General features: G+C 39.8%; 1 protein-coding gene across 1 annotated transcript in view; it reads right to left on the reverse strand.

Annotated features, from left to right (window-relative positions):
* Positions 1-1,160: 1,160 nt before the first annotated feature.
* crebl2 (cAMP responsive element binding protein-like 2) overlaps positions 1,161-11,506 on the reverse strand; it is a 30,939-nt gene continuing 20,593 nt past the window's right edge. The window contains exons 3-5 of the mRNA XM_043709471.1: positions 7,525-7,722; positions 6,973-7,117; positions 1,161-1,452 (exon numbers count right to left, since the gene is read on the reverse strand). Of these exons, the coding sequence (XP_043565406.1) occupies positions 1,451-1,452; positions 6,973-7,117; positions 7,525-7,722 (345 nt within the window). The 3' untranslated portion in view covers positions 1,161-1,450. The remainder of the gene's footprint in view (positions 1,453-6,972; positions 7,118-7,524; positions 7,723-11,506) is intronic.

Below are 11,506 nucleotides of genomic sequence, written 5' to 3' on the forward strand. Positions count from 1 at the left end.
ATTGCAGGTCAAGAAGGCGATGCTGAGTCCGAGGGTTGGGACTGAGATAAGGTGGGGGGAGGGGAAATGAGGAAGCTGGAGAATTCTGCATTCATCCCTTGTGGTTGGAGGGCTCCTGGGCGTAAGATGAGGCACTCTTCCTTCAGGCGTCGTGTTGCCATGGTCTGGCGATGAGGGATCCTTCCATATCCATCACAAATTCACCTGCACCTCCACACACATCATTTACTGCATCCGCTGCACCCGATATGGCCTCCTCTACATTGGGGAGACAGGCTACCTACTTGCGGAACATTTCAGAGAACACCTCTGGGACACCTGCACTAACCAACCCAACCACCCCGTGGCTGAACACTTTAATTCCCCCTCCCACTCCGCCAAGGACATGCAGGTCCTTGGCCTCCTCCATCGCCAGACCATGGCAACATGACGCCTGGAGGAAGAGCGCCTCATCTTCCACCTAGGAACCCTCCAACCACAAGGGATGAATGCCCCCTCCCCCAAATCCCTCCTCCCTACCTTTTATCTTAGCCTGCTTGGCACACCTTCCTCATTCCTGAAGAAGGGCTTATGCCTGAAATGTCAATTCTCCTGCTCCTTGGATGCTGCCTGACCTGCTGCGCTTTTCCAGCAACACATTTTCAGCTCTGATCTCCAGCATCTGCAGTCCTCACTTTCTCCCATTATTCATTTTGAATCAAGCAACTTCATAACAAAGAACTTGAGTGCTGTATTTAGGTAAGAGTAAATTCTTGATATTTTAAGAAGAAACACTTATCATGATGGAATAAAACATTGTGAGTATCCTCTTAAAAGTAATATAGTGAAGTAATGTAATACAAGCATGACATGATTCAAACATCAGCTGGCAGTTCAACTAATGATCAAATGAACATCAATGTTGAATAGAAAATGGTTATTTCCCTTAAAAGAATAAGTGTCTTTAGATAAAACTAGTGGCTTTGTGTGAAAAATGACATTCTTAGATGTGGAACAGCTGGATTCTCATTCTAATAATATTTCATTAATCTATCCCAGCAATATATGGGCCACAATTCTCTTTCCCTCATCTTTCATGTAAATTTGAAAACCTGTGAGGAAGAACGGCAACAAATAACATTGTGCAGTGCCATAAATGTTTTTAAATCACAATTTTTATTTTACTATTTTTTACATTAAAAATTATAAAAAGTAACCCACATTCAATTTACATTACTTACAGATATACAGCATAATTAGAAACTCAGAAATTGAATTCATAAAATATTATTCTACATTTGTTAAAGAACATAATATTTCAAATTTTGCCGAAGGGTACAGTTGAGAATGATTTTAGCTTCTTTCTCTGGTTAGTCACCAGTACTGCACAATATCACTTAAACTGGCAAATACAGATTTTCACTTGATCATTTCCTCATCATCAATTCCAAGTAACAGAATGTCAGAGTTATTCTGTAATAAAAAACAATATTAATTGGAAGACAGCATAAGTGAAAAAACTTCAACAATATTACGTTTACTCAAAGTCATATAGCATGGAAACAGACCTTTTGGTCCAATTTGTCCATGCCAACCAGATATCATAAATTAATCTAGCCCATTAGGAAATAATGTCATAGAAGAACTTCCACAAATATGAAGGACTCATACTGCAGCATAAATTACTAGGGATTATATCTTAGACAAATGAAGCGTTTATCTTTTATTTTATCAGTAATTATTTGCTATTGCAAGACATACTTGCAGTTGTTCGTATTATAAAGAGGGACTTTGAAATGGGTGACTTAATGAAGGATTAGTATTAGCAGTGACTGATAGGCTTATTTTTGTAACCAGATTCTCCATAGTTATGAAAATCTCTAACACTGGAAACTTCATTACATCTCATTTGCTTGCGCTTAATTATTTTGAAATATATATCCTATCTCTGAAAGGTTATATTAACCAACTTGTGAATCAACTGAATTGCATTCCTGGTTCCACTTACTGCTGCCAATCGAAGCTGAGAAATTAATGAACAGCCACACTCCTGACCTTACGACTAAAGAACAATTATAGATGATAGCCAAATATGGTTGGGCTGAGAGTGTTTCTCTAAGAAACTCCTACAGTAATACCTATGGGTATGATCATTAGTTAATTGGTACAACTTCAATCATCTCCTCTGGCATTAGATACACTTCCTAACACTAACCCTAATCCTCACTTAATTTTGCTTGAGCTACTTGGTGTCACATTGGGAAATGTTACCTTGACGTTGAGAACAATTACATTCTCTTATCTCCTCCAACATTTAGCAAAGTTTCATTTTCTGAATTAAAGTTGTGATAAGGCCAGCTGCTGAATGGTTATGGAAAATCTAAACCAAGCATCAGCAAGCTGTTTAATGGTGAGTAGGCAATGCTTTTCCTTCCACCAAGATTAAGAAGCTGATAGAGCTATAAGTGAATGAGTATTCCTTTAGGCTTTGTACATACATGAGAAACTTGTACATTGTTAAGGAGAAAACAGCATCACTGCTGTATTAGCACATCTCAGCTAGGTCTGGCACACCAGTCTTCAGCACCACAAAAAGCCCATAGTCAAGTTCCATTGACTTGGTTGTGTCTACTGCACTTAGCGATTTGTTAATGCCACATGGAACAAATTGAATTTGCTGGTATTGTTGCAATATCACTAAGAGAATATGCAGCTAAGGTGAGTTTCATTACAGAACCAAAATGTAAAACAGCACATGTTCAGCCATCTCATAATTAGATATCTTTGCTGAGCTCTCCTGTAACTTTTTTTTAGATTACATTACAGTGTGGAAACAGGCCCTTCAGCCCAACAAGTCCACACCGACCCGCCGAAGCGCAACCCACCCATACCCCTACATTCACCTACCCTTACCTAACACTACGGGCAATTTAGCATGGCCAATTCACCTCACCTGCACATCTTTGGACTGTGGGAGGAAACCGGAGCACCCGGAGGAAACCCACGCAGACACGGGGAGAATGTGCAAACTCCACACAGTCAGTCGCCTGAGGCGGGAATTGAACCCGGGTCTGAGGCAGCAGTGCTAACCACTGTGCCACCGTGCCACCCACAACTTGTATGGATTAGATTTGTGTACAAACTTACTGACTGTTTACTAATCCCAAGTAAGCAAGTGACACAACAGGCACCTGTATCAACAATAGGAAAATTAAGTGAAGAACAAATAGAAATGCCTACTTAGCTCCATGCACTGAAGCAGTTTGTAAATAACCTTACACACAAACTAATTCCACGATGGAAACAGAATACAGGAACAGCAGTAGGTTTTCATTTAGCCTGGAGCCAAACTGTACCCTGACTTCGTTTATCCACCTATTAATTAACAAAAAAAATCTGTCAATCTTAAACTTAAAAGGAATTGAGCCATCATCTACAGCTTCTGTTGGAGAGTTTCACAATCCTACCATTCTTTATGTGAAATGCTTCCCAACTTGTCTCCTGGTTATGGTTTGTAGGATTATGCTCCCAAGAACAAAATTCCCCAACAAACAATGAGAACTTCTCTTGATCTGCACCAATAATTTCTTTTAAAAACCTATCAGAGCATCCCCATGTTTACATTGCAGAATACACAAAATATTGTACTATTTCTAAATTTGACCACTGGAGAACTGGTAACACACTTACAAATCTCCTTCCTAGGTTAATATTTTCCAAGATAATCACACTGAAAATTGCACACATTAGCACTGATGTGATCTAACTAGATCAATGTACAGATGTAGCAGAACCCCTTCCTTTGCATCAAGACAGCTGGAATATAGGTTTGAATATATTTTAGATTTGAATATACCTTTGTATCAAATGTTTAATTGTAATGATCAGTGCACTAGAATCCCCAAGTCTTTGAATCTCCACTGTTCCATAGGCCCTTATCAATATGCACTACAACCCTAAAAACAATTTATTCTCCCAACACTAACCTCCTATACACATCCTCAACCACTCTCCCGCCTATCAACTCTCGACTGATCATGGGTGAAAACACGAAACGCCTAAGAAAGAGACTTGACCAACGATTATTTTAGTTAATAGATAGCTGTGGTCCAGGACTTCAGCATGCAGACTTTTCAATTTATTAGTTCATCTGGCATGATACAGATTTGGCAAAATTGGACTCTTAGTGTTTTAACCGGTTTGCCATGAAAGAGTTTATCAAAGCCTAACTGAAGTCCATTAACTGCACTCCCATTATCTATACACCTAGACACCTTGTTGAAATATTCAATCAAATTTAGACATGATCCCATCCTTTCAAAGCCATGCTCAGTATCCTTGATCAATCCTTCCATCTCTAAGTTAAAGTTTATTTTGTCCTTTAGAATTTTTCCCAATAATTTCCCTACCACAGAAGTTAGACTCACTGGTCTGTGGTTTCCTTGTTTAACCTAACTATCCTTCTCGAAGAATGTCCTCCAGTCCTTTCACATTCCTCCAGTGGCCAAAGAGGATTTCAAGATTAATGTCAGAGCCCCTGCAATCTCCTCCCTTAACTCACATAGCAGCTTAGGATACATCTCCTCTATGCCTATGGAGTTATCCACATTCAAGCCTGTTAAAACTGCTGATAATGTCTCCTCTGTCATATTAATTCATTCAAGTACATCACAGTCACCCTCCCTGTATTCCATACTAACATCATCCTTCTCTACATGAATACAGATGCAAAATACAAATGTAAAACCCAAGGCATACCTACCAGTTCCACATGCACCTTTGGACCTTGGTCCAAAAGAATCCTACTCTTTCCTTAGTTATTCTGTTGCTCCTAATATACTTATAAGTACCTTTGGATTGTCTTTATGTTATCCGCTAGTGTTTTTCATGTTTTCTCTTTGCTCTCCTAAATTTCTTTTTTAAGCAGCTCCCTGTCGTTACTATATTCCTCTAGGACATCCACGGTTTTCAGCCTTTGGTATCCACCATAAGCTTTCTTTTTTTCCTTATCCAATCTGTGTGCCCCTTCACATCCAGGGTTCTAGTTGGTCCCACCCTTCACCTTTTATGAACATACTGGCACTGCACTCTCACAACTACTCTTTTGAATGTCTCCCACAGCTCTGATATGAAGTTTCCTGCAAGTAGCTGTTCCCCACTTTGGCCAAATCTTGTCTATATTAATATTGACCTTGTTCCAATTCAGAACAAACATTTCTAGTCCATCTTTGTCCACATCCATAATTATCTCAATACTTTCTGAATTATGGTCACTATCATCAAAGTACTACTTGCTTGCCTTCATTCCGTAAAATTAGGTCCAATGCCATTCCCTTTCTTGTAGGACTTAAAAAGCTCTCCTGGACACATTTTAATAATTCCACCCTTTCCAAGCCTTTCACAATCGGTCTATTCAAATTATACGTTAGTAAGATGAAATTACATAATATTATTACACTATTATTTTGACGCTTTTATGAAATTTGCCTACAATTTGTTTATCTCCCACTGACCAGGAAGCAGGACATTCTGCCCGAACTGCTTCATGCAATGTTGACTGGAGGATACGCTCCCTCATGGTTGCTATTTTGCGAGCTTCTTATTTCAGTTTTTTTTGTTGAATTCAAATTTCACCATCTGCATAGTGGGATCCAAACTCATATCTCCAGAACATTAGCCGAGGGTTACTGCAGCAATATATGAAATATGGCAACTGATATGTGCACATAGAGTCATAGTGATGCATAGCTTGGAAAAAGACCTTTCGGTCCACCCGTCCATGCCGACTAGATATCCCAACCCAATCTAGTTCCATCTGCCAGCACCCGGCCCATATCCTTCCAAACCCTTCCTATTCATATACACATCCAAATGCCTTTTAAATGTTGCTATTGTACCAGCCTCCACCACTTCCTCAGGCAGCGCATTCCATACACGTACCACCCTGTGTGTGAAAAAGTTGCCGCTTAGGTCCCTTTTATATCTTTCTCCTCTCACCCTAAACCTATGCCCTCTAGTTCTGGACTCACCCACCCCAGGGAAAAGACTTTGCCTATTTACCCTATCCATACCCCTCATAATTTTGTAAACCTCTATAAGGTCTCCCCTCAGCCTCCGACGCAGCACCTCACATTTATCTGAATTAAACTCCATCTGCCACTTCTCGGCCCATTGGCCCATCTGATCAAGATCCTGTTGTAAACTTCTTCACTGTCCACTAGATCTCCAATTTTGGTGTAATCTGCAAACTTAGTAACTATACCTCTTATGCTTGCATCCAAATTATTTATATAAATGACAAAAAGTAGAGGACCCAGCACCGATTCTTGTGGCACTCCACTGGTCACAGGCCTCCAGTCTGAAAAACAACCCTCCACCACCACCCTCTGTCTTCTACCTTTGAGCCAGTTCTGTACCCAAATGGCTAGTTCTCCCTTTATTCTGTGAGATCTAACCTTGCTAACCAGTCTCCCATGGGGAACCTTGTTGAACGCCTTACTAAAGTCCACATAGATCACATCTACCGCTCTGCCCTCATCAATCCTCTGAGTTTTTTTGAAGAAGTAACAATCAAGTTTGTGAGACATGATTTCCCACACACAAAGCCATGTTGACTATCCCTAATCAGTCCTTGCCTTTCCAAATACAAAAAGATGTCACAAACGGTAACATGATAATAATAGGTAATCTGTTGTACCATTGCTAATTTGTTGTTAGTTGAGGGTTAAATATTAACCAAAATCCCAGACAGCATTGTAAAACTGGATGAAAGGCCAGCATCCCAAAGTACAGCACCTTCTCATTTCTAACAGCGTATCACTGGTATTGCATTAATGTTAGTCTAGATTAGTGAAGAACAACTTAAGTATTCAACCATCTGAATCAGAGTCACTGAGTCATGACTGATACCTAATCTAATAAACTTGTTATGCTAGTGTTTAACACCACATGTTTAAAAGGACTTAATTCAAGTAATTAATGTAAAATACTTACAGACCAAATTGGCACTTCCTTCAGTTCTTGCTTTTCCTTGTTTGTTCACAGTCTGCTGTGCTTTACTTTGCTCATCCCCTGTGAGTAGTGCTTTTATTTCTGATGGTATTTTTCCCTGGTCCATTGCTGTGCACCACTGCTTGTACTACAAAATAAAAAGACACCAGTGTGGACTTCAAATACAGGTGCAGACCAAAGTCCTGTGTGTCTACTTAAGAGCTCTCAAAAAATTCAGCTGGCAGTATCCACTGAAATCATTCCAAATACAATTGTAAGTACAGATACAGGAACTTATCAGTTCAGGACAGCAAAATATTACATGTAAAGAAGCAGCCCAGAAGGAATAGTCTAAAAATGTTGCCAAAACAATGCTTCAAGTTTTACCAAAAAGTGATGAAACCTGACAAACAGAAATTTTCAAGAATCTTCTGAGGACTAACCAGCTTTAGAAATATGGGCAGGATTAATAAAACAAAAAAAGTTACTTCAAAGGCCAAACCATGTTCCTCATGCTTCATCATAACAATGCTAGTCATCAACACTGTAACTTACCATCTCTAGCTCTTCCCTCAGAGCACAGATTGCTCTCTCTCTTCTAGACACAAGCTCTTCCAAGTACTGATATCGCAATTTCTTTCTTGCTCTGCATTCTCTGGCACTCTGGCGACTTCTCTCAAGCTTTGCCTTTAAATCAATTTTAGCTGGTTTACGTCCTCGCTTTCCAGGTTTCTTCACTTTACCTCCCACCACCTGGGAGAGGAAATGTTTATAGGGATAAACAAAGTATGACATACAGATACTGCAGTTCAACAAATTCCACCCATTAAGTATTTTGAAATTTGCATTTATTGAATTCAGACAGAACACATCTTTTGTTCCATTTTCAAAAGATCTATGAACTGTTAGCCATGAAAGCTATGAAAGTTATAACTTCCCTTCAATTAATGACAAGTTTAGTGTATCAATCTAGTATATTAACATGATGGCCTATTTGTACCTCACATTTTCCTGGTGCCCATTTGTAGTTTCTTTTTAAATTGCTCTCTAACTTTAAATGGGATTTTACAGAATATGTGGCAAAATTGTTTGCACACACCAATATAATTTGGATACTGCCCAAGATATATATTGGATGGGAAATACACAATTTAAAAGGGAATCACACATACTGTAATAAAATGAGAGATCAGCCACTTTCCCCTATATTTGTACAAGCTTTTTGTTAGTCAAACAGGGATTATGAAGCAATTATTACAAGGTTGTTTGAGGAAGCTTGTTACAGACGAATTGGCTACCAATTTCCTACAAAAAACAGAAACTGCTGGATAAGCTCAGTAGGTATGGCAGCATCTGTGCAGAGAAATCAAAGTTATGTTTTGGTCTGGTGACCCTTCCTCAGAATGCGTCACCAGACCTAAAATGTTACCTTTGATTTCTCTTAAGCAGATGTTGCCAGATCTGAACTTTACCAGCAACTTCTGTTTTGTTTCCGATTTACAGCATCTGCAGTTGTTTCGAATTTTACCAATTTCCTGCACTACAGCAATGTCTATACAACTTGTCGCTATGAAGTACTTAATGTCTGGTGTTGTGAAAGCCACTATATAAAAGATTGATATTGTCTCTAACCTTTTGCTGTTGACCTTCATGACAGAAACAGAGCTTTAACCTTTCAGCAATAGTACATTGCACTTCTGCCTGTCAATTTATCAGCTGTTCAACTCCGTTTACCGTTCTTAATTCTTTTCTCATCCCTTCAAAATTCACCTTCCATTAAATTTAGAACCCCAGTTTTCTGATTCTCAAACCTAGCAATAAATTCAATCATGTTATCGTCAGTACTCCACAGGTGTGTCTCACCACAATCTGATTCTGTTATGATGCTCATCAGAAAATATATTTTGTTGCCATGCAGGCTTTAATATATATTGCTCCAGAAAACTCCCAAATACAGTGTGAAAAGCACAGAATCTCAAATAATATGTGAAAATTCAAATTTCACATCATATTCGCATTTTTGTTCCAAGTGCTTCTCTGTTCTTCAAATTTACACTTTACATCACCCATTTACCCAGTGTATCAGGAAGTCTGAATCGAGAGTGCGGTGCTAGAAAAGCACAGCAGGTCAGGCAGCATCCGAGGAGCAGGAGAATCAATGTTTCAGGCATAAGCCCTTCATCAGGAACGAGGCTTGTGGGCCAGGGGGCTGAGAGACAAATGGGAGGGGGGGTTGTGGCAGGGGTGGGGTAAAGGTAGCTGAGAGTGCAATAGGTAGCTGAAGGTGAGGGAGAAGGTGATAGGTTGGAGAGGAGGATGGAGTGGATAGATGGAAAAGGTGATTGACAGTTCAGGAGGGTGGTGCTGAGTTGGAGGCATGGGATTAGGATAATGGGGGGGAAAGATGAGGAAACTGTTGAAGTCCACATGAATCCTGTGTAGTTGGAGGGCCCCCAAGGCGGAATATGAGGCGTTCTTCCTCCAGGCACTGGATGGTAAGGGTTTGGAAATGGCAGAGGTCCAGGACCTGCATGTCTTTGACAGAGCAGGAGGGCAGTTGAATGTTCAGCCACAGTGTGTGAGGTTGGTTGGTGCAAGTGTTCCGGATATGTTCTCTGAAACAATCCGCAAATAGGCATCCTGTCTCCCCGATGTAGAGGAGACCACATCGGGTGCAATGGATACAGTAGATGACATTGGTAGAGGTACAGGTAAATTTCTGTTGGATGTGGAAGGATCCTTTTGGGGGATCCAGCACCACACTCTCGACTCTGATCTCCAGCATCTGCAGTCCTCACTTTCTCCTAGGATCAGGAGATCTGTAGTGTTACGACATGAGGTTAACCCTCCTGCTTAATTTAAATTTGAGAGGCCAAGAACTATTTAAAGTAAAAACTTTCTTTCTTAAAACATAACAGCAAATAATTAACTCTTTACAACTTCTTCCTCTAAGCTATCTTTTACGTCCCCTTCTATAATACTAGTCCAATAAAATCCTCAATTAAGATTTACCAAAAATTCAAATTTCAAAAACCGACAGCTATCGAATCTTCCCTTTTATTTCTTCCTCTGTAGATTTGCTCTCCAGGTCAGTGTTGATATTTTTTTCTCTGTGCAAACTCCTTCTCTAGACAGGTCCCTCTCAGAGAGTTCTTACTGGCAGCATACACCTGTTGGTCTTTTGGCAGTTCTCCCTCAACTGTTCAAGCTTTCCCAATCCTATACCCCAAAGCATCAGATTGTGTCATTGGCTTTAGTATTGTCAATATACTAAATTCAAACTTGATCGGAGTTTGGTATTTTTCGGGGTACATTTTAAATTGATTGGTCTAATTCGAAATTGTTTTTTTGTCTCCAAGCAACCAGCTACTCTAGCTGTTGGACCAAAAGGTTACATTTTAGCTTGTTCAGAACACTTGGTGCTGTCAGGTACTTCTGCTAGCTTTTAACTCTCTTAAAGTTTCAGTGCACTTCTACACCTCAATAATATCCACCCCTTAAGAAAAAAATGAAACGTCATAATGAAAAGATGGCTTCTTTGTTTTTTACTTACGTTTAAACACATTACCCTAACATACCAATAACTTATATAAACGACCCACAACATGTACAATTTTTAAACTAAAAGTCTGTAAGATAAGACTCCAATGAAATAGTCTCATATTTTTGTCTTTAAAGTGTTCTAAGGACGTAAGCGGATTGTGATGTGCGTACACAACCATCTCAGATGCATTGTTCGTGATATACACATTAAAATGGTGTTAGGCCAGTACCAAACTCAATAGTTTTTTTTTCAATCATGGAGTATTTCATCTGGTGGTTGTTGATCTTCTTTGAAAAGTAACCAACTGGCAGTTCAATCCCATCCTCACCTTCCTGTAGGAGTACAGCTCCAACCCCTGTCACTAGCATCGATGGCAACTTTAAAAGGTTTTAAAAAGTTTGATGTAGCTAAAACTGGTGTAGTGGTTAATATTGATTTCAAATGGTCAAATGCCTCCTAGCATTGTTCTGTCCACCGAAACTTTGTGTTCTTCTTCAGCAAATTGGTTAACGGTGGCACTACACTGCTGAAGTTTGGAACAAACTTCTGATAGAATCCGCTGAGTGCTAAGAATCAAAGCACCTCTTTCTTCGAGGTTGGTCGTGGAAATTCCTCAATGGCCTTCGCCTTTGCGTTCTGTGGGGTCAACCTTCCATGATTGATGTTATGTCCCAAGAACATCACCTGTGCTTTCACGAATTCAGTTGTAGACAACTAGCATTGTAATGATCAATGATAATTAGCACGGTTTTCTGCAAACTCAGAATGTCCACGAACAGCAACTGACACACTGGTGCTAATAAAGGCACTGACTTCCAGTTTCAGAAATTGCTGCCGTGCATGGATCTTGGGAGATTTTGGAACTGTGTTCATAATTCAAGGTAAAATAGAGGGTCCCTGTGACCTGTTCTGAACTTTGCTTGGCAACAGGCCTGGAGTGGTTAAAGATCAAAAAGGGGCCCAGATTGTATTACTGGGGTGACAGTCTAAGGT

The sequence above is a fragment of the Chiloscyllium plagiosum genome, chromosome 19 (assembly GCF_004010195.1).
Source record: "Chiloscyllium plagiosum isolate BGI_BamShark_2017 chromosome 19, ASM401019v2, whole genome shotgun sequence".
Classification (NCBI taxonomy): domain Eukaryota; kingdom Metazoa; phylum Chordata; class Chondrichthyes; order Orectolobiformes; family Hemiscylliidae; genus Chiloscyllium; species Chiloscyllium plagiosum.